At 41.6% G+C, this 23737-nt stretch overlaps 2 protein-coding genes across 3 annotated transcripts in view; one reads left to right on the top strand and one right to left on the bottom strand.

Annotated features, from left to right (window-relative positions):
* Positions 1 to 14711, top strand: part of osgin2 (oxidative stress induced growth inhibitor family member 2) — a 23176-nt gene extending 8465 nt beyond the window's left edge. Inside the window, exons 2-6 of the mRNA XM_053432999.1 lie at positions 10200 to 10292; positions 10426 to 10562; positions 10820 to 11011; positions 11116 to 11207; positions 11294 to 14711. Coding sequence (XP_053288974.1) covers positions 10226 to 10292; positions 10426 to 10562; positions 10820 to 11011; positions 11116 to 11207; positions 11294 to 12491 — 1686 coding nt within the window. The 5' untranslated portion in view covers positions 10200 to 10225 and the 3' untranslated portion in view covers positions 12492 to 14711. The remainder of the gene's footprint in view (positions 1 to 10199; positions 10293 to 10425; positions 10563 to 10819; positions 11012 to 11115; positions 11208 to 11293) is intronic.
* On the bottom strand, positions 12957 to 23737 carry nbn (nibrin). 2 transcript variants are annotated; one of them, XM_053432997.1, is made up of 17 exons: positions 23577 to 23737; positions 22173 to 22294; positions 21323 to 21450; positions 21063 to 21222; positions 20715 to 20818; positions 20514 to 20631; positions 19364 to 19554; positions 19173 to 19273; positions 18952 to 19084; positions 18683 to 18870; positions 18075 to 18243; positions 17165 to 17759; positions 16957 to 17046; positions 16708 to 16848; positions 16231 to 16344; positions 16095 to 16144; positions 12957 to 15067 (listed from the first exon to the last, which is right to left on the bottom strand). In XM_053432997.1, the coding sequence occupies exons 1-17, from the start codon at positions 23605 to 23607 to the stop codon at positions 15034 to 15036; spliced, it is 2469 nt and encodes an 822-aa protein (XP_053288972.1). In that variant the 5' UTR covers positions 23608 to 23737; the 3' UTR covers positions 12957 to 15033. The 2 variants fall into 2 exon arrangements, with proteins under 2 accessions (XP_053288972.1, XP_053288973.1); XM_053432998.1 differs by having other exon boundaries at positions 16963 to 17046.

Below are 23737 nucleotides of genomic sequence, written 5' to 3'. Positions count from 1 at the left end.
GAATGGTCTGCTCCCTGATAGGCAGCCTGTAGAAATCTTACCTGGAGGAGGAAAGAAGCACATTAAAACACTATAAACACCTTATTTTCTGTGCAGATGCATTTGTTACAGATTCACCTCCGTGCTTGGGAGCAGTGTTAATTTCCTTGACGAAAACTATGATAAAAAATATTCGTTAACAAACTTTTTTCCATGACGAAGATGTAACGAAAACGGATCATTGAAAATAAAAGCTATGACTAAATCTATTTTAACTTTCCTTGACGAGACGAGACGAAAATGTTGGTGGTTGACTAAGTCACATCATTTTTTTAAACATCAGCGTATCAGGCCGTCATGAAGTATCAGGAGCGGGAGAGTGAGTGTGTGTGTCTGTGTGTGTGCCCCAGATAGCGCACCGGTCCCGAGGCTCCGCCCCCTGCCCTGATCACACGCTCAGAGACACAAGATCAGAGCTCCTACACGTGAAGCAGCCGCTCAGTGACTGACTGATTGTTGACAGTGGAAACAGTGAAAACACAGAGTTTCTCTGGTCTCAGCTGATCAGCGATCAGCGCAGCAGCTTCTTGATCAGAGCAAAAGCTGCAGGTGGTTTGTACCGAGCTTCAGTTTCTGTGTCCGCCTCCAGCCTGACCTGCTCTCATTTTTTGTTTTCACATTTAAAACTAAATATATATTTTTAAGCTATTAGGCTGCAGCTATATGTTTTATTTATTTCAAAATAGTGTACTTCTTATTTCATACATTTCCCACAAATATTGGGAGGACTCAAATAGCCCTACATAGTTCTGTGTTTAATTTATTTCAAAGTAGACCTACACTTGCCTGTGTATTTTCTTCTCTTCATAAGTGTTCGGTGTTTTCCTTTGTTGTAACAGGTACAAATAGCAATAAAATGTCAAGAGTTTTCTTTATTGTCCTTCTATAATTTCGTAAAAGCAGCAAACTATAGTTTAGTATAGTATAACTTTATATTAAACTTTATTAGCTTTGTTATCAAACATGTTTTGTGGCTCCAGACAAATTTTATTCGGGGGAAGAGGGGGCAAAATTACTCTTTTGAAAGTAAAAGGTTGCCAACCCCTGCTATAGACTTATGCCGGTAGGGATATCTAATGGACAACTTACTGCAAGCTAGACTATTATGCAGTTTTAGACACAACACAGGGTCCCTGGGCCTGAGAAGGGAAGAAAAGGAGTTTAATGTGGCAATTAAATGTGACTAAAACTAATCTAAAATGTAATTAGTTTTCATCGACTAAAACTAGACTAAAACTAAGAAGGATAAAAATGACTAAATGTGACCAAAACTAATATGCATTTTCGTCAAAAGACTAAGACTAAATCAAAAATAGCTATATTATATTATATTATGCTTGGGAGGCAGCAGTTTGAAAGTAGCTATTTTAAAGCATTTAATATGCGAAAAAAACACACTTCCTCCCTCTGCTTTTGGATACATTATAAAATTATAATTCTTCTAGGTTGAAACATGATAGGTTCCCTGTGACAACAACAGCTGAAGTCTCATGATTTTACACTGGATTTAACCGCTGTCACTGAGTGGCCAGCAGTGAATGATGTTGGAGTGCAGGTTTCTGTGCAGTATGAGAAAAGAAAGACAGATCGCCATTTCTTGGATGATCTGACTAACAGGGATACACACACTCAGTTAGTATAATTATTTTTAGTTACATTATAATAACCAGTCTCCATGTGATGGTTACACAATTTTCAGGCAAAACGATGCAACACTTAAAAATTCATGTGCTCAGGCCCGCTCAGTGCTGCTTTGCAGTCCTAAAATTTTTAGAAATTGTATTTATATTTGTTTTTATTTTCAGTCATCACATGCCTTGAACAATCTCAAGCTAAGTTTAATTGTAAATATCTTTGCAATAAATTTATTTCATCATTCAGAATTCCAGGAAATCCTCAATACATTTTTGTATCACTACCCTTCTAAGGCACAACATGGGTCAAAAAATGACCCGTATTCATTTCACACGTTATTTCATGCATGGCTGTGCTTCTTTGCTATATCTTTTAAAATCTATTTATTTAATAATTTAATATTACAAAGTATTCATTAAAATATCTTGTTTTTGATTACCACAAATCATTATTTTCATTATCTCTGTCTTCATTTTTTAACAAAAATAGTGTTTGTATTACTACATCAAGTTTACACACATGGGTCAAAAATAATCCATATATGCAAGTGTGAATTTGATAGGAACCTTTCATTTGTAAATGTTTCTAGTTAGGAACATGTTTACTGTGGACAACTTTTCATATGCCACACACTTGTAAGAACTACTTGTCAGAACAAAACCGGCTGCTTTTGCACATCTGATTCGTGTAAGTCTTATTTTACAATTGTTTTACCTAAGAAAATATTTGATATCTTGTGAAAAAATTACAGCACATAACATTTGAACATTACTTCCCTCTACTGTTGAAAAAGAGAAATATGTCCAATATTATTAGCTATGTTAGCTAATTTCAGCTCGGGCCCTAAATAGAACAGTATTCTGTATTCTGTATACTTTATCAACTGATAGTTGAAATTATTATTTAGATTTTCTTTGTCCACAGTGTTAGTATGGCTCGTCACAGTCATTCCAGATTAACAGCTGAAATGGTCGTAGAGATGCTAAATGAAGAACAGGATGAAGATGAAGGAATTCTTGATCCTGATTCGGAGTCTGACATCTCTGGTGCTGATGACCTAGAGTAGACTATGTGCGACAGGGTCAAGCTGGAGTTGTGGGCATGTCTAGAAATCAAACTATCTTAGATGAAGAAGACTCCTTGGATGAGATCAAAGACTCGTCTGATGAGTCCTCTGAAGAGGAATCTCTGACCCAGGCCAATAGACTGAGTAAAAAGGGGTCTTACTGGAATGAGCATCCCCCCACTCAGGGCAGAGCAAGAAGCCACAACATCCTGAGGAGCTGCCCAGGACCTGCATCTGCTTCAACAACAGTTTCACCGAAAGATGCCTGGGATTTATTTATTAGTGACAACATCATTGAGGAGGTTCTGAAATGCACCAATTTAGAGGGACAAAGAGCAGCAGCAGCAGCAGCAAATGAAAAAGAGTGGAGATGCGTTGACAAAGTAGAATTCATGGCCTTTATTTGTTTCTTTGGTCCAAATAACTGCTAAAATAATAATTTTTAACAAAATCATTATTACAGTATGTCTTTTTTTTAAATCACACTCGCATACCTGGGTCATTTTTGACCCATGTGTGTAAACTTGATGTAAAAATACAAAAAATATTGTAGTTCATAAATTGAGAAAGATAAAATGAAAATAATGATTTGTGGTAAACAAAAACAAGATTTTTAATGAATACTTTGAATATTAAATGATGAAATTAATTGATTTCAAAAAGTATAGCAAAGAACTACTCAGCCGTGCATGAAATAACATTGTAGGTCAATAAGGGTCATTTTTTACCCATGTTGTGCCTTTAGAAGGGGTGTGCATAGCTTGTGTATCAAAGGATTAAAGGGAAGTTTTAACCTATAACATTAAGGTAAATTCTAACCTCATAAAGAACTATGAATTATAAAAAAAGGAGAGTAAGAATCGATTAGACATATCAACAAACTGCTAGCAACAAACAGTTGGACTTACTTTTGTTTAACTTTTCATAGCAGCAAAAATGTCAGCCAAAGACATTCCTTGCAACACATATAGGGTTCTGAAGCAACTAGGATCAGGGTTTTTTGGTAAAGTGTTCAAGTGCATTACATTAGACACCAAGGAGATAGTTGCTGTGAAGGTCATTCCCAAAAAATTTGGGTGGTATGCTGAAAATGAGTTGAAGGCTCTTACGCAACTCAGGAAGCATGGCCGACATGAGAACATAGTCAGCCTTAACAGGCATTTCGTAACCAAGGAAAGTTATATACTTGAATTTGAAAAGCTTGACATGACCCTTGATGATTTAATCATTGAGACTGGTAGGCCACTGTATCTGAATGAGATTCAAGAAGTCACACAACAGATAATAGTGGCTCTCATCACTCTCAGCAGAATACGTATGGTACATCTGGACATCAAGCCAGACAACATAATGTTGGTTGACCATAAACGCTGGCCGTTCAAGGTGAAGCTGATAGATTTTGGTTTGGCTTTTTCTGTCGAAAATTTGACCACTGGCTACAAAATACAGACCCTGGATTATAGGGCCCCTGAGGTCATTCTGGGCCTCCCTCTTACTGAGGCTGTAGACATTTGGTCTCTTGGCTGTATAGTAGCCTTCATGTTCTTTGGCAAAGACTTTTATTCAGCAAGGTGTGAATTTGATCGAATTAGAGAAATGGTGCGCTTGCAAGGCCAGCCAGAGGACAAACTGCTGAATTCTGGAATTTACAGCAAAAACTTTTTTTTTCACAACGTCCAATCAGTTTCATGGGAGCTACTTGAACAGTGTAACTGTCATGTCAATGGTCATTCAACGACCCACAAGGTACACCCTTCTTTAATGTTTAAAAGTCTTGATGAGATAGTAAAGGATCGCCCGAAAACTACTGAACATGAGGACATGCCAGCCTTTGTAAACCTTTTCAAGCAGATGATGGAAGTAGATCCGGAAAAAAGAATCACCATAGAAAATGCTCTTTGGCATAATTTTTTTGAAAGAAAACATTTTTTGGGAAATTGTGACTTGACCCAACAAGGAAGATTCGATAGAGAAACCTGTATTACCACCAATGAGGAAAGCAGACTAGAGGAGCCAGCAGTGAAGTCTAAGTTAAAGTCCCCAATTCACATGAAAGAAGCATCAAATACTAACTTGGATGCCTCACATTCAGTTAAGGAAGAAACTGCCGCTTGCACCAGTAAGGAGTGCACATTGACAAAACCACCAGTGAAACCCAAGAGCAGGGTAACGTTCATTGTGCAGAGTGAAGGAGCATTGACTACTAAAGTCGCTGATGCACTTTCCAATCATGAAAAAATTGCTGCTTACATCAAACCTCTATCCAGTCTGAAGAAAGCACCAGCTAAATCTAAGCACAAGGGGAAGTCCAGAATTCTCATGAAAGAAGCAGCAAATACTAACTTGGATGCCTCACATCCAGTTCAGGAAGAATCTGCTGCTTGCACCAGTAAGGAGTTCAGACTGAAGAAACCACCAATAAAACCCAAGAGCAGGGTAACGTTCATTGTGCAGAGTGAAGGAGCATCGACTACTAAAGTCGCTGATGCACTTTCCGATCATAAAAAAACTGCTGCTTACATCAAACCTCTATCCAGTCTGAAGAAAGCACCAGCTAAATCTAAGCACAAGGGGAAGTCCAGAATTCTCATGAAAGAAGCAGCAAATACTAACTTGGATGCCTCACATCCAGTTCAGGAAGAATCTGCTGCTTGCACCAGTAAGGAGTTCAGACTGAAGAAACCACCAATAAAACCCAAGAGCAGGGTAACGTTCATTGTGCAGAGTGAAGGAGCATCGACTACTAAAGTCGCTGATGCACTTTCCGATCATAAAAAAACTGCTGCTTACATCAAACCTCTATCCAGTCTGAAGAAAGCACCAGCTAAATCTAAGCACAAGGGGAAGTCCAGAATTCTCATGAAAGAAGCAGCAAATACTAACTTGGATGCCTCACATCCAGTTCAGGAAGAATCTGCTGCTTGCACCAGTAAGGAGTTCAGACTGAAGAAACCACCAGTGCAACCCAAGAACAATGCAAAGTCTACTACGCGCACACTGAAGAAACCAGCAGTGAAACCCAAGAACGAGGCAAAGTCTACTACACGCATTGAGGTAGCATCCTCTACCAAATCCGAGGATTCACTTTCAGAACATAATGAAATTACTGCTTCCATCAATGCTGAAGGAAATCTGCAGAAAGCACCACAGAAAACTAAGCGCAATGGAAAGTCCAGAATTCAAATGAAAGAAACATCCAACACTGAATTCAATAAATCACTTGCAGATCACAAAGACACGGCTGCGTTCATCAAAGATGTATCCAGTCTGAAGAAAAAACCAATGCAACCTAAGCACAAGGAAAAGTCCAGTATACACGTGAAAGAAGCATCCGAAATTAAATTCGATGAGTGCAGACAGAAAACGCCACAAAAGAAACCAAAGTGCAAGGCACGTTTGAAGGGTGTTTTCATGAAGATTCAGCGATTTTTCCAATCCCGCTTCACGTGTTTTAAGTCGTAGCAGATCAGATCTGATTGAAGACAAAGGAGAGCTTCCTGGACTCAGCCTCCCAGACTCATTCACAACTTCACAGCTAGGTGTGAAACATGCCCCTGGATCCAACTTACGGCTACTGTTGGTCACTGTGTGGTCGTTATTAATAATGACTTATCAATGATGAGCTATTATTGAGATGTTTATTCATTCAGTCATTCATATTGGCTATAGGACAAAAGAGATATGCGGTCAGGATTGTGCTACAAATGTATATTCCCATCTATTGTTCAACAATACTATGTCCCAACACTGCTAAAACATTCTGAAAGGCAGCCCCTGAAGAGCCTACCTTATGGCTTCAGCATGAGCAGCCACAGCACAGTCTTGCCAGATGCACAACAGCAGAAGCCACAAACCAGCAAGATCGCCTCACTGGACTTCGCGAAGAGCACCAAACGGACACACCCCTCTCTGTTCCCATGGACTGTTAACAAATCTGGACTAGTTAGTTAAAATAAACAAAAACTTTTATTTAATTAGTGTGATTTTTATAAGTTTGATTGATATTGCTTTGATATTTTGGTAATAAAAGCGTTACTGACAGAGGTGTCAAAAGTATTCACATTCATTACTCAAGTAGGAGTATAGATACTAGGGTTTAAAAAGACTGGAGCTCATGCACACTGCCCGGACTCTGTTGTGCTGTGGTCGGGCCGTGCGCACCAAGGCTCGGGCCGGAGTGCAGCCGCAGCTTCCTTGGCGAAGTCTCGCAAAACTACATATTGCTTTTTTTTCAATCATCAACTTTTTCCCCCTCCATTTCCCTTTTGGGGGCTCCGTAAATGGCATTCCATTGGATTACTAATTAAAACTAGGGGGCACCATCATGAAACCCAAAACATAACAGATATAAATATATCCCCCTTTCTTCTCTTAACTGGGTCAGGGTACACACAGTAGTAGAGGCCTAAGAGATCATCAACATACTTTGATCTTTAATAACCTCTCCGTACACAAACTGCACATTAAAATCTTAGTAGATGGAGCCTGTGGAACCGGTGGAACAAAGAATGGTCTGCTCCCTGATAGGCAGCCTGTAGAAATCTTACCTGGAGGAGGAAAGAAGCACATTAAAACACTATAAACACCTTATTTTCTGTGCAGATGCATTTGTTACAGATTCACCTCCATGCTTGGGAGCAGTGTTAATTTCCTTGACGAAAACTATGATAAAAAATATTCGTTAACAAACTTTTTTCCATGACGAAGATGTAACGAAAACGGATCATTGAAAATAAAAACTATGACTAAATCTATTTTAACTTTCCTTGACGAGACGAGACGAAAATGTTGGTGGTTGACGAAGTCACATCATTTTTTTAAACATCAGCGTATCAGGCCGTCATGAAGTATCAGGAGCGGGAGAGTGAGTGTGTGTGTCTGTGTGTGTGCCCCAGATAGCGCACCGGTCCCGAGGCTCCGCCCCCTGCCCTGATCACTCGCTCAGAGACACAAGATCAGAGCTCCTACACGTGAAGCAGCCGCTCAGTGACTGACTGATTGTTGACAGTGGAAACAGTGAAAACACAGAGTTTCTCTGGTCTCAGCTGATCAGAGATCAGCGCAGCAGCTTCTTGATCAGAGCAGAAGCTGCAGGTGGTTTGTACCGAGCTTCAGTTTCTGTGTCCGCCTCCAGCCTGACCTGCTCTCATTTTTTGTTTTCACATTTAAAACTAAATATGTATTTTAAGCTATTAGGCTGCAGCTATATGTTTTATTCATATATATATTTATATCTTACTTCATACATTTCCCACAAATATTGGGAGGACTCAAATAGCCCTACAAAGTGTTTAATTTATTTCAAAGTAGGCCTACACTTGCCTGTGTATTTTCTTCTCTTCATAAGTGTTCGGTGTTTTCCTGTGTTGTAACAGGTACAATTAGAAATAAAATGTCAAGAGTTTTCTTTATTGTCGTTCTATAATTTCGTAAATGCAACAAACTATAGTTTAGTATAGTATAACTTTATATTAAACTTTATTAGCTTTTTTATTAAATATGTTTTACGGCTCCAGACACATTTTATTTGGAGGAAGAGGGGGCAAAATAAGTAAGTAAAAGGTTGCCAACCCCTACTATAGACTTATGCTGGTAGGGATATCTAATGGACAACCTAAGTACTGCAAGCTAGACTATTATGCAGTTTTAGACACAACACAGGGTCCCTGGGCCTGAGAAGAGAAGACTAAAATGTAATTAGTTTTCGTAGACTAAAACTAGACTAAAACTAAGAAGGATAAAAATGACTTAAAGGTTACCAAAACTAATAAGCCTTTTCGTCAAAAGACTAAGACTAAGACTAAATCAAAAATAGCTGCCAAAATTAACACTGCAATTAGACTAAAGTGAAATCATCCAACATCTTGGGTTGGGACGTTTCTATCTCATCAAATATCAGACGTGTGTTCTCAATGTTTCCCTAAATTTGAAACATTCGTCCTTTTCCTCTTAGGTAATGCAGTTTGTAAGATCAACTGTGCAATTGTTTTTACTTTGGTAAATGATACAGAACAAACCACCAAGATTTAGTCCCACTCTTCCATCTGAAAAATATTGCACTAAACAACTATTCCAAAACAAACACAAACTGCTGTGACTGAATAATATTGTTGATCTGAGATATAGTTGAAACTCCATCTTAAAGTTGAGTTTGTGTGGCCATGCATACTGTTGCTGGAGTAAAGAGTGACTTCCTACCACTGTTATGTCAACCACATGGGGAGACTTTGTTATTTTGTATTTTTTGTTTAGAAAAAAAAGTTGATAATCTTTAATTCTGCAATCCACCTACAGTAAGAGATACATTTTGGCCCGAAAGTTATGGCAAAATCCACTTTTGAGGACTGTAAACATTGTGAGGTGTCTCAAATTGAGCAGTGGCGTGGAAATACCAGTATGAAGCTACCAACTGTGGGCACAACATTCTCCAAACAGAGCAGGCAATGTGTGGAATCCCAGTGCTTTTAGTGAAAAAGGTAAACAAACCGACAACCAAAGACAACTGGTGGGCTTACAGACACGGGTCAGACAGGGAGGAGGGAGGGAGGGAGGGAGGGAGGGAGGGAGGGAGGGAGGGGCGCATGGGAAATAAGGCGGACTGCACTGGCAGCGGGGGCACATAGGAGTTTGAAGGGAAGTGAGCCAGAGTGTAGGAGATACATGACAAAAGCAGTGTGGCTAGTGTTTCAGTTGGTATCAAACTGAGGCAAGTGGGCAATGCTTGCGGTAGGTGGTGGGTTGTTTTGGCGGGATTGTGTGTGTGTGTGTGTGGTGTGTGTTGGTGGTGGTGGTGGGTATAAGGAGGGAGGAGCTCTGATGGTTTGGTCTGTCAGCATGCCAGGGCCACATTCTCATCCTGCTGCCATTGAAAGGGGCGTTAAAGACATAAACAGGCCCAGTGGGATTAGGGCCCACTCGGAGGAGTGATCAGAGGGGATTTGCTGCCCGGCGGGCACACAATGGCACTGTCGGGTAACACACAAACACACACTACACATGCTCACTGACAACATTTCACAACAGACCTGAGCCTACATAAATCTGATTAGAACATCCTTTTGTTTAGGAAGCGCAATGTTTGATGGGACAGGGGGGTGTGTGGACGTTGGCGGGACGGCGAGGACAAAAGCCGGGGGTATGTTGTGTTGTGGCGCGGTGTTTCCACGTGTGTGAAGCCCCAGACAGACAGGGAGGGTCATGGCTGTGTGTGGAAGCACAATAATAGGATGAATAAAGGTCCCCCCTCCCCCCCTCAATTGCTGGTTCTGAGTCAGCTGACGATGGTGGATGGAGACAGGATCTAACCTAACGTTGGACAACAACACCGGCAGACAAAAATACAGCAAGCCGGTTTGAACCTGTTAGAATAATCGGAACCAGATTGATTTTAGCTAAATATGTCATGCACAGCTTCAGACAAGATCTTTCTTTAAAATTCTGCCTTTTTGTTCCTCCACAGTGCCGGCTCTGGCCCAGGTTGCAGCCATGCCTCTCCTGGAAGAGACCACTCTGCCACAAGAGCACCCACCCACAGTCCCTGTTGTCATTATAGGTTAATGTTTTGCACTTGCATACTCTGAAACCTGGTTTCAAAAATTGTTCTCAGTCTATGTTGTGCCCCATGATGCTGTGTGCACAGTTTTGATACTAATCCACCATTGACTAAACTTGGATTTGTTTTTCAGGCAACGGGCCATCGGGTATTTGTCTGTCCTACCTGCTGAGTGGATACAAACCCTACCTAGATACAGCAACTGTGCACCCAAACCCAATACTGTACAGGAAACTGCAGGAGACCAAGCACCTACCCATCACTGAACAGGTAAAGACTAGTACACATTACTTGAATGTGTACACATGACCTCACAGGGGCTCCGTAATGTCATAAAGTAAAGTTATGTTTTTATTAATTCTAGTTCACCGTTCTCATCTTATATGTCCTATCTGTTTCATTGTATTTGTATTATTGTCTTGTCATATTTTATCTTTGCAAAGCACTTTGTAACTTTGTGTTGTAAAGTGCTGTATTAATAAAGTTTATTATTAAGTTTATTATATAAGTGGACATTTTCCCGACAGGATCTGGAGTATTTGAGTGAAGGTCTTGAGGGGAGGTCAGGGAATCCAGTGGCTGTGCTTTTTGACACACTGCTGCACCCCAATGCTGACTATGGCTATGAGTTCCCTCCTGTCCTTCAGTGGAGGAGGGACAAGCAGCAACACCTCCCACATCTGGTGCTGGGGAGGGCAACACCTGGAGGTGCCTGGCATGTAAGCTCCAAGGTTTAGTCTTCCAAACGTACCTATCCATATTATCTGTGAATCCTTTTATTTTAGTACATTTTTTCCATTTTCTTCTACTTTTCCCTCCTCAGGCAATGGAAGGCTCCATGTTGACTATTAGTCTTGGCATCTGGATGGAGCTTCCCGGAGTCAACTACAGAGACTTGACCGATGGGAAACGCAGGTAAAGAGAAGGGGCAGGGATATGGCTCATGCTTCAGTTTAATTCTGTGCCACCTTGTTCCCTCATTGTCTGCCTCCTCTCTCTAGGGATGTAACCAGTGACAGAGCAACCCCAGAGGAGATCTCATCCTATTACCGTAACTATGTGCAGCTAAAGGGCCTCCAAAAGAATTTTGTTGACAACACCTATGTGACCTCCGTCCAGAAACTCTGCCGGGGGCATGATGGGCAAACTGATGAAGGCGATGTGCAGGTGGGAGATGGTAGAAATGAGGGCTTTGTGGGTAGTGGAGTTGAGTGTGTAGACGATGGAGGAGGGGGGGTTCTCTGGGAAGTAAGGGGATACCAGCAGGTGCAGAACGACACTCATGTACCCTTCTGTCTATTTGCTGAGAATGTGGTTCTTGCCACTGGTGCGTCAGATTCACCCATTCGATTAGGTGTAGAGGGGGAGGACCTTCCATTTGTGTTCCACAGTATCTCAGACCTGGGGTTGGCTGTAGGCCGGAGAAAGCTGGATATGAACTCTGATCCGATTTTAATTGTAGGTGCCGGCTTAAGTGCTGCAGATGCAGTTTTGTGCGCTTGCAACAGCAACATTCGGGTGCTGCATGTCTTTCGCAAGAGCGTAGATGACCCAGATCTCATCTTCAAACAGCTGCCCAAGACCCTGTATCCAGAGTACCACAACGTTTACAACATGATGTGCTCTCAGACCTACACAAATGTGGCCACCTCCTCTGCTCCTAACAGACCCCAGACAGTTAGCATTGCCTCTTCGGTATGTGCCAAGATGTGCCCAAAGCCTCAGCTGGCCACAGGTAATATGGCTGGTAACGCCAGTGTCGGCTTGTTTCCCGACTACACTAGTTTCCCAGAACACTGTGTAGTGTCCCTCCAATCTGACATGAAGTGTTTGCTGCAGGGGATAAACTCCCTCAAGGCATTCAAGATCTCCATGGTCCTGGTGCTGATCGGGACCAACCCCAACTTGTTTTTTTTGAAGGGGCAAGGCCAGTACCTGGGTCAGGATCCAACAAAACCCATCTCTTGCAAGCAGAACACCATTGACATCCACCCATACACGTTTGAGTGTACCAAGGAACCAGGTCTATTTGCCATGGGGCCGCTGGTGGGAGACAACTTTGTTCGCTTTTTGAAGGGTGGCGCTCTAGGCATCGCCTCCTGTCTGCTGAAGAGACTCAAGAAGAAAGGAGAGCTCATCAGCAGTGGAGGAAACAACTTCATTCCTGATGGAGAAGAGAGTAGTACACGTTGGTTGTAGGGCACAGATTTTGAGTGCTTTTAGCAACCAATGTCAAAGGTGTGTGGGAGTTTTAATATGCTCTGATCATTCATGCAGTATTTTCTCATCAAAGCTTAAACATCTTAGAACTTACAGAGACCAAAAAGACAGTGGATGTACACCAATTAGTTTCTAAAGAAACACTAGACCGCTTTCAAGAGTCTTGTCTGACTTCACAAGAAGTCTAAGCTACCGTGTTCCAATGTTTTCTAGTCAATCTGTAACCTCACAACTCAATGGGACCTTATATTCATCAGGTTTATTTATTTGTTCACCATGTGTCTTTCAATCCATTTATTTACTAACTTTACTTGACTTAAATCATGTTTTTTTAAAGAATATATACAACTACTAACTTGTAGAAGCGACTTCTCTAAAAGCAAACTGTGGTCCTGCTTACAAACCTGCAATGATCTGAATTCCAAGCAACATAGCCAAGAGTGGTGACTGTTTGCAGAGGTTTATTACAGAAAATGTGAACAGACCAGTTCATGGCCGGGCAAACTTAACATTACTGTTTATTCTGAGCCAACCACATTTAAAAAAAAATCCAGATATTGTTATTTTAACTGCTGTTGTAGGAGCTACTGTAGTTGGAGCTCTATGCCTAAAACAAAGTTGGAAATGTCTAATATAATTTTACATTACATGTCATTTAGCTGCTTTTATCCAAAGCAACTTCCAATTACTGCATTAGTTATCTATGAGGGGCCATTCAGGGCTCAGCATCTTGACTAAGGACACTTCAGCATGGGCTGGGATTCAGGTCCACGACCTTCTGTCTGGAGGTCGACCGCTCTACCCCCTCAGCCACAGCCGCCCATACATCTATAAATCTGACCTGTTGCTTTGATGACGCTATGCAATTAATTTCTCTTGTAGATTGTATTCTTGGGCAACATTTACTCTGTCCCAGTAAAAGTTATGGTCATTAAAGGATCATTCGGGTGTTTCCAATTTCTCTTCTTTTTATTTCCTGCAGTATGAAACTCTCATCCTTCCACTCCCTACAGAGCAGTGAACATTTATGCAGTATTTATATTTGTTTAGAGATTTGTTCAGGCAACAGCAAACTTCATAGGACATGAGACCAATGAAGTACAAGGTATTTTCCCATTAATAATAATAATAATGAATTACATTTTTCTGAATGCCTCTGCACCCTTTTACATTTTTTTAATCACAATTTGTTTTAAATTTAAAGTTATCCCTGTATTATGTAAACTACAACTTCAAACTAATTAAATTAACTTATTACTGAACCTCTATCTTTTTACTTATGGTTGATTCATTAAGTGCCAAATATCAGTTTCAAACGGTTCTGAGCAGTAACATTAGCAACATCAGTTTTTTGCTGCTACATTTAGATTCCATTTCATTTACTTAAACTCTGAATATAAGTGTGTTGCCATATGAAGAATATTTTGTGTGCCGCTGACGCACAGCTCAAGGTTGGTTTATTGTGATGGGACACTTTGATCCCTGTAGCGAATTTAGTCTTTCGCCCCCTTTCATAAAAAACATTAGTCTGAATCACTGTTGGTGGTTAAACATTAGTAAATAATGCACGTAGTCATATGATCTTTTCCATTAACAAAGATGTGGTATAACACCTTACTATTTAAGTTTTGGTAATCATAGAGCAGTTGAATAGTTTCACATGGTACTTGTGTTAAATACTGAATTTCAGTTGTATTATTTCTTGATGCAATATTCACTGATGTCTGAAAAGTGTTTTGACATAAATATTAAATTTAAGCTTGCAGGCACAAACGCCTGCTGAGCAGCAGCTGCTTTGGGCAGAAGCCAGAAAAGTGCTACAAGGCCAGATGTGGTAAGAATTTTAACCAGTGCATTAAAACCAGGACTACAGACGAGACTGGGTGACTCAATAGTAAACTCTGAATTTGTACGTGGCACTTGCTTGTGAATATGAAGGGACATGTGTGTGTTTAGGCCGCCTACACAGAAAAGCAAACAGGCGTCTAACACGACAGCTTCTCGTCTGAGGAGTTTGGGGTCTGTGGAGGGGCCTGATGGATCGGCTCATTAGAGATCACTCAAACACTTGAATCCCTCTGAAGTTTCTCCTTCAGCTCAAACCAGGGAACACATTAGGTCTTAACTTCCCAACGAAGGAAAAGCTGCTTTCAGCATGTGGAGTTCTACGCCCTCCTGTACAATTGAAGAGTTTTTATTGTTTTGTATGCCATGTTTTTTATTATTGACAAATAAAAATTGGAAAAACAAATCTCTGAACACGAGGCTGTTTTCTTACATTGTTTGCTGTCAGTAACGTAGCGGGTCGGTTATGATATTGAACAGAAAATTGAAACACTGGTAAACATTTATGATTAGTTTAGCAAATAAGAAGCATTAACTCCAACCTTGCGATTCAAATACACATAAATACGTAATTTCTGGACTTTTTTTCTCATAGGGTTGATTATGGAGTTGGTCATACTTCATGTGTCTTTGAAATGAATTCCCACTTCAAGATTGAGGCTAATTATCTTCTCATTCATCTCCTCTTGGTTTGCTTGGTAGGGTTGTACCTGAAGAGAGACACAAACACAAATACAAACAAACACACAGAGAGAAGAGTTTATCTCATAGGTCTGTGCATGTCATGATGGCCTTTAAACATTCATCATGGATCCTTCTTCTATGTCCTAAGAGGCATTTTGCACAACCAATAAAAACTGTCCGACTTAAGCGCTGGAAACCTTGACTGTGTTTGAACAGCTTAAAGCAAACAGGCTTCCTGTAAACCACGCCTGGAAGCCCCCCCCCCCCCCCCAAACAAAAAATACCGGATTGTTTTCTTAGCAGCAGAGACTGTTCCCCGGCTACGCATGACTGACTGAGCATGACTCAGTGATCAAACCGCTCAGGCTTGACACACACAGACACACACACACACACACACACACACATGCGTGCACACACACAGAGTCAATCTCAGACTGTCTCTTTTCTGCTAAGTCAAGGAAAACACGGCGGCAGCAGCATCGGTGGCTTACATCACCTGTTACCCTGGCAACCGCTATGACGAAAGAATAACCACGTCCTGATTGGTTGAACCGTTTCTACAGGAGGCCCCATATCCATAATTCTCAGTTAATCAAGCTGCCTGCACCTGATTATAATGACTGAGGCCGTACAGACTTTGAATCTCTATTTTAATCGCAGCGACGGATCACGGAAGACAAACAGGAAAGTCACACAATACACATTGTTACCTAAAGGTGTTATTAACGGCAACAAATATCTCTTTTACGTTGATATTAGTTCTCTACATATGCATGATTCTCTTTTCGAAGATCCATCCATTCTTTCTTGAGAAACTTACGAAAATGAGGAAATACACACGGTTAATGAAGGAAAAAAAACAATACATCGACATGATATTCAAATGATAAATCAGCATAATACATGAAGGAAGGAGCCACTATTTGACTATTGTGCGAATCCCTGAATGACAAACAGGTGACTGCTCCTTCACATACTTAGGTTTTTAAGATGAGGGAAAAACAAAGTGACCTCACATCTTTCGACAGAAAATGAAATCCACTCTCTCACCTGAAGAGGTCGTCTCCCACAGTCTCGTCCCGTCTGCTCTGAAGCTCTTCCTGAAACAAACACAGACTCCAGTCATGAGTGCAGGGCTCGGACAGATCGCTGACAGAAAGAAGTCAGACAGAGGGACAACCATTACCTCCGCTGCATCTTTCAGCCATTCGTCCAGATCAGAGTTCTTGCCCCTGCTGTGAACCAGCAGTTCAGACCCGGAGATGATGTGCCGCAAGATCTCTGCACCTGGAGCTTGGCTCTGCAAATACACACACAAGGGGGAAAAGGAGCCTGTGTATGAGGCAAAATTCTTTTTTTGTGGACTTATCTATTGATAAGGGGATATGTTTACCTTCACCAAGGAGGTCATGTTTTCATCTCTGTTAGTTTTTTGGGTTGATTACAAAAAAAAACTACTGAAGGATTTCTACAAACCTGATAGAGGACGTGGTTTGGGTCAGGGAAGAACCCATTCGATTTTGGTACAGATCTTGATTAGGGGGCGGATCCGAGAATTTTCTTTGCACTTTCTTTAACAGTGCGTTTTCACAGCTGTGACTTTTCTGATTTGAATCAAGTAGCGTTTCTAAATTCTAAATGAGGATTGCCTCCTAGTGCTGACCTTGCGGAAACATTTGAAGTTCTTTGCGCAGCCGTTGCTGAGCATCTGCTTTGGTTTGATCTTCGGAGGCGCGGACATGGTGAGAGATCGAAACTCCACCAACAACAGCTTTTTAGGAAGGCCTTCATCAACCCGGGACACCTGTAAATAAACAGCAAAGCTTTTAGCAGATGGGCAAGAGCTAAAAAATGAAGCTTATTCAAAGGGAGGAAGAAACAAAACAGTTGGAGCCATTTTCCTAGGACTTACTTGCACCTCTTGTTTAAGGACGACTGCTTTCAGAGGCGTCTTGGTCTCTTCTTTGGGCTCAGAATTCTCTCCTTCGAGTAGTTCAATATCCTTCAGGAAAACAAAGGGCAGAAAATGAGCAGTAACAATGGAATATAATTGCATTTAAAACTACTATATTATTGGATGAAGCTTGAAAACTGAGAGTAATCACTCTTTACTTCCTCACCTCAATGTAAGACGGTGTATTATGTTGAACGTTGTTACTTTGAATGGACTCATGATTAGTTGTTGTGTTTTCTGAAGGATCAACATTCTCCTTCTTGATGGAGACGGTAAACTGTTCGGATTGTTTGCACTGGTTTTTGTTTGAACCGGACTGGTTTTCCAGTGGCCGTCTGTTGGCCTCACTGTCTTCTGCATGGACGCGCTGCTTCTTGCTTGAAGATGGAGCCTCCTCCACATTAAAACCTTGTCTCTGTCCAGTGGAACTTTGCCTTTGAGGCTGTGCGTGCTGCCCTTGTTTGCCTGAGGGTGGCTCATCAAAGAAATCCATATCTTCGGACATAAGGGACTCCAGTTCATCCATCTGTATCTCTGCTTCCATCTCCTTCCTCTTTCTACTCTGGGGCTCCTCCTGAGCAGCGTGGGAGACCCTGTCCTCCGACCGTCCTGCGAACAGATGAGCTCCAGACCCCAGCGGAGTCTGAGATGTTTCTTTAGACGTCACTGAGGTGTTCGGTGCCGGCTTCCTGCTGATGGACGATGCCTTTACAGACCGCTTCGCCTCTGACATAACCTCAGAGAAATCATCGTCCAAAGGCCTTGAAGAAACGACAACACAAACAAATTGGTTAAACACAGGATTTTCTGACACATGCTATAGATGTATATGAGCTGTATAATTAGAACTTTCATCTCTCTGAGTGAATATAAAAAATGTGATTTCCTCCTAGTATGTGTCTATGGCTAATGTGACTCATCGTTCCACCTTATTCCTATGTTTTCTCAACTCTAAGGATTAAACAATCCCATCAGACAAACATATGGTTATTGTCATTGGTGAAGTAGTTTACATTGATTGATTGTACTGCATAACCACAGGTAACATATGCCAAAACGCTGGTATTGAGGTTTACCGTTTCTTATTGGACGACTGGAAGAAGCTCGTCAGAGTCGACTGTTTCTGTGGTGAAACCTGCGCAGGAGGTTTTAGTTTCCGAGGAGACAACTTCTGTGGAAATGTCTTCATGCCACCATTGTTCCAGGGAGTGGATGGTTGGGGCATGATGCCACTACGCCCTGCAACTGCAAAAATATTGGGTTTTTAGGAATATTTTGTAAAGCATTACAGGGATTTAGAGATTTAAGAAATAGTTTGACTCTTTGTAAATATTTTGACTGTACACAGTGCTGATTACTTTAAATAAGTATAGACACTTAGAATGGGGGGGGGGGCTCTTATCAAAGGTAACAAAATCAAATTACCAGCACCTTAAAAGAGCACGTAAATAAACATGTTATTAGTCACTGGATAAACATATTTCACATATTTTAATTAAAATTAACATGCCTTAGGAAGAAATACAGGTAGTTTTGTAAAGATTGTATATTAAAAAACAAGCAGGCAGCGGCCACTGGACTCGTATCTGTATTTCTCAGATGTACGGTCTCTGAATCAGTACAGAGACAGTAATAGCAGACTGGTAAATGCATCAGGGCATCTGTAATTCATTCTTGCTGCTACCTGTCGGTTTGGACTCAGGCTTCTTCCTCTGTGAGTCAGTGTTGTTAACAGTGTTATACGATGAGCTCATTGTTTCAGCCACGATGCTCGGAGCGGACATCCTCTCAGCGTGGACTTTGGATCCATCGTGTTTCTTCTCAGGAGTTTCTCTTACTGCCGTCACCCCTGTCACGTTACATGGAGCCGACCTGGCAAATGAAAATAACACACATCAAACAGGCCTTCTGGAATGGAGGTTTGACATGACGTTGATGAGTGTGTGGCGGTACCGTTCGAATGGCTCCGTGTTCACTGCATACGCTGTGATATTTTGTGAGGCAGCCGGTAACACAGTCTCGTTCACCGCCATGCTCTGTGACAGCGACGCACTCGGGATTCTGGGTGTCACTTTTGGTGCAGACTCTGAAACACAAACAGAAGATTGAAACCACAAAAAGTAGAAATGAAACATGGAAGTCAATACTGAGTGCTTCCCTCTCTGGTCCTCCACCTGAGTCTGGCTGTAGACTGGATGGATTGCAGTACTTGTCACAGGAAGCAAAGATGGCAGCCAATCCGATCTCAGACTCCGTGATGACCCGAAGGCCTTTTCTGTGTCAGGGGGAAAAGGAGAAACAACTATTAAAAGAAAGAAACACACACACTCAGAAGTAATTATTCTATAGAGGCACCTGAACAAACCTTTGAACAATGTTATTCACTGAGGTTGCCCACTCTGTGGCAGAGGAAGACAGCAGGGTTTGGGAGCTGCCTGTTGTGACATCGACCACACAGCTTTGTGGAGACTCCAGCAGGTCCCGGGGCAGAGCGCCCTCCTCCAGCAGCCGAATCTTTCCTTTTCCAAAACCCACGGCTCCACTCAGACGATTCAGCTGCAAGTAACAAAGAACAGAAGCAACATTGTTCTCAGAGCCTAACAACAGTATTAAGTTACCACAAAGCAGTGGTTCACAAACTTTTTCTGTCATGCCCCATATGGAGCTAAAATATTTGTTATGCCCCACACGCTCCCCTGCCCCAAGAAAATTATGACAAAATGGGCCAGGTTTAACAAGTGTTATGTGTATGTTATTTACATAACATACACATGAACATTGAATTCAAGTTTCTTTCAGGAATTTCTGATGTGCAAATAAAAAACTTTTTCCAAACAAATGTTTGTGACATTTGCCACTTTTTCCAAGAATAGTGCCATAACTTAGCTTAAATTCAACTAAATTGAAGTACTTTTGGTGAGATTTATCACTACATTCCTCCATCAGTGTGTACTTTTTCAAAAATAGAGAAAAAATAAATTATAATCACTTTGTTACAACGATGATAAAGCTCAACCAAAAAGAACACATGCATGTGACTGGGATGTAATGTTTCTAAGTGTCATCTTAATTTTTTGGATCTCATACTGTGTATGAGATCTAAGAGAGTTTTCAGACCTAAAAACCACACTGGTCTCTCCTCATGTCCTCCCTCATTCACTGTGAACCCAAGAGCAAGACTGGCTTAATCGTACTTTCTTTTCAACTTGGTTTTTGAACACTGTGTATGTGTGTGTTATCTGGGCTCACACACACACATTTTGAAAAATATGCGTGACATGCACAACACTGTACAGGGAGCAGCACAGAGCCGCGGGTTGCCAAACTCTGGCTACAGCGAAAGAACGATTGGTTTACTGTTCCACCTTTAAAGAGATGCGGACGTCAAAACAATAGTTCCGCCTCACATTTCCCTCTTCCAGTCGCACGCCCCACCTGTTATGCCTCTGCGCCACACCAGTGGTGCACGCCACACAGATTGAGAATCACTGCCACAAAGGAAGAAGTCAACCAACCTGTTTGGCACTGAGGAACACAAAGGTCTTCTCAGTAAAAAGCTGTTTGCGAGCTGGAATCACTCCAAGGTTAACGTCCTGTTTACTGAGACTGGGCTCATCGATCTCAGGGATGAAGCTAAGTGACAATGAAGAGCACAGATGAGATACTGTTTGTTTCAGGGCTGCAGGTGATGCGTTCTCCAATGGACTGTGTCGTACCTCTCGGCTTTAGGCGGCGCCAGTTTTTGCTGCACAGCTTTGTTGAACTCCAAGAAGAACTCTGGTTTCACGATGGGACGGCAGCACAGCACAGCAGAAATGGTCTAATTGGAAAAAACACACATGTGAGAGGCTTTTCAGGGACGAACACATTCACACATTTGTGTACTCAGGCTGGGTAAAAACAATCGTGTGGACTTCCTGAACAGAAATGACTGATGCATCTATTTGCATAGGGAACAGGAAACAGGAGTGAACACACAAATGAAAAGCTGTCCACTTGTAATCGATCTCCGAGGACAGACGTTAATACCAGATCGGAACAAGGACATAAATTCTGGTTCTAACCTTGATGGTGACTTTCACAGTGGGCATAACCAGGTGTGTGCAGTCCTGAGTCCATGTGTTGACCGGCTTGCCACCCAGAGCCAGCAGGGCCTGAGAGAGGGACCTCTTGCCATCACTGTCCAAACATGATGAACACACCACTGGATTCTGATGCTCCAAACTGAGAGGGAGACGCAATCGAATCAAAGATGAGTTTATTAATAACCCAATCGTGGCTCGGTGATGTCGACAACACAACAGACCAGGTTTCTGTTACATACCTGAACTTGCTGTTAAAAGCCCCAAATGTTACATAGTCCCCTGACTTCAGGTTCACTGACGTGTTCTCTGTCAATCTCTTGCCGTTGACAGAAGTGCCGTACTTGGAGGTGTCTTTCAACATCAGGGTCTAAAAAGTAAAATACACAAGACAGACCCGTGAAAGTGTTCACTCATCAAACAAACCATATTTCATCTTTACGATCAACAATTAATGTGACAGTGAGACACTCCTCCTTTAAAATAAACCTGAGATGGAAAGTTATCCCATCTGCAGACCGTGGCGAAACACAGGAAAGGTAAATTGATTTCAATATCAACTGATACAAATTTAATATTAGGTAGTCTTATTATTTTAATGTATATTGACCTAAATTTGTAAAAAATATATATATCAATAAATAAAAAAAAATGCTAGAATGTGTTTTTAGTGCGTGTTTATTTCTTTTTTTTCATTTTTGCTCAGCAATTGTTTCTGGTTTTTAAATTAACCAAAAATAAAAAAAATGCAACCACATAGAAGACATTTTACAGCTTTACTGACTTAAAATCAGCACAACAGCACCCCCTATTGGCTTCAAACACGTTAATATTTTCCAAACGAAATCCTAACGTTGCTCCTTGGAACATTACTAGAGGGGTTGGGTGCTTATTAAAATAAATAAACAAATAAAAATACTGATAACCCTGCAAACTATTCAGACTAATACCAAACTGTTGTCTACTATAAAAACTATGCAAATGTCACACTTATATAAACAAACTAATTAAATCAAATGTCTAACCAGAGCTGCACATGTTCAGTGGATGTATAGAATGAACTATGACTGGTTTCCTGTCTTGCTCTCTCACCTGGTCAGTCAGAGTGAGGTGAGCGTGAGCCCTGCTGATGGACTGGTCGTTGGCAAGAAGGATCTCACAGTTCTTGCGCCCGACCACGTACTCTTTACTGGCCATGAGATAGTGTGTCTCACCTGTGGGTGACAGAACGTAAGTTATGGACCAGAGCTGTTGATGACACATGACGTTTAAATCAAACTAGGAGTAAGTGCTGTGGTCCTTGATGGGAGAAAACTCAGTGAATTGAAATCGGTGAGGTGTCTACAATGGACAATGAAAAGTGCAATGCAACTTTCAAAATAGGGGATGTAATGTCATGTGATATTACACTTATATTAATAAGTAATAAGTAATACACAGGGTTTCACTTGATGGGATGATGAAGGAAACACAATGAAACATGACTAAATATCCATCTGTCCAGCCCTGATCTCTACAGATGTTACTGTCCATACAGAACCTGATCTCTACAGATGTTACTGTCCATACAGAGTCCTGATCTCTACAGATGTTACTGTCCATACAGAGTCCTGATCTCTACAGATGTTACTGTCCACACAGAGACTGCTCTCTACAGATGTTACTGTCCATACAGAGTCCTGATCTCTACAGATGTTACTGTCCACACAGAGACTGCTCTCTACAGATGTTACTGTCCTTACAGAGTCCTGCTCTATACAGATGTTACTGTCCATACAGAGTCCTGCTCTATACAGATGTTACTGTCCTTACAGAGCCCTGATCTCTACAGATGTTACTGTCCACACAGAGACTGCTCTCTACAGATGTTACTGTCCATACAGAGTCCTGATCTCTACAGATGTTACTGTCCTTACAGAGCCCTGATCTCTACAGATGTTACTGTCCACACAGAGACTGCTCTCTACAGATGTTACTGTCCACACAGAGACTGCTCTCTACAGATGTTACTGTCCTTACAGAGCCCTGATCTCTACAGATGTTACTGTCCATACAGAGCCCTGATCTCTACAGATGTTACTGTCCACACAGAGACTGCTCTCTACAGATGTTACTGTCCTTACAGAGCCCTGATCTCTACAGATGTTACTGTCCATACAGAGTCCTGATCTCTACAGATGTTACTGTCCACACAGAGACTGCTCTCTACAGATGTTACTGTCCACACAGAGACTGCTCTCTACAGATGTTACTGTCCTTACAGAGCCCTGATCTCTACAGATGTTACTGTCCATACAGAGTCCTGATCTCTACAGATGTTACTGTCCATACAGAGTCCTACTCTATACAGATGTTGCTCTTACTTCTGATCTCAACCCATGTTGTGAGCACGTGGAATTGGGGGAACTGGCGGTCAGTAGAGCAGCTGAGGTGAACTTTGAGCAGCTAGCAGAAGTGTTAGCAGTGTTAGCAGTGTAAGCTAACATACGACTGTACCTCCAGGCTGCAGCGGAGTCAGGATCCACATCTTACTGCGGGATGATGCGTTTTCATGCGGTAAAAACAGCGGCAGTTCAGAGGAAAGATGTTAATCACAACAACAACTTCTTTCACGCAGCTCTCACCAGAGAGGGCGCGCCAAACGATGACGTGAAAGC

This window comes from Pleuronectes platessa, chromosome 10 (genome assembly GCF_947347685.1).
Source record: "Pleuronectes platessa chromosome 10, fPlePla1.1, whole genome shotgun sequence".
NCBI lineage: Eukaryota > Metazoa > Chordata > Actinopteri > Pleuronectiformes > Pleuronectidae > Pleuronectes > Pleuronectes platessa.
The sequence above is the reverse complement of the archived record's forward strand: the minus strand, read 5'-3'. Positions and strand labels throughout refer to the sequence as shown.

Bases quoted from the DNA above. Each gene is read 5' to 3' on its own strand.
- nbn (XM_053432997.1), bottom strand. From the start codon at position 23,607: ATGTGGATCCTGACTCCGCTGCAGCCTGGAG. The intron at 22,295-23,576 runs GTACAGTCGTAT...TGTCACCCACAG, and splicing joins GACTCCGCTGCAGCCTGGAG to GTGAGACACACTATCTCATG. The intron at 19,555-20,513 runs GTTGGTTGACTT...TGTTACTTGCAG, and splicing joins TGTTCCTCAGTGCCAAACAG to CTGAATCGTCTGAGTGGAGC.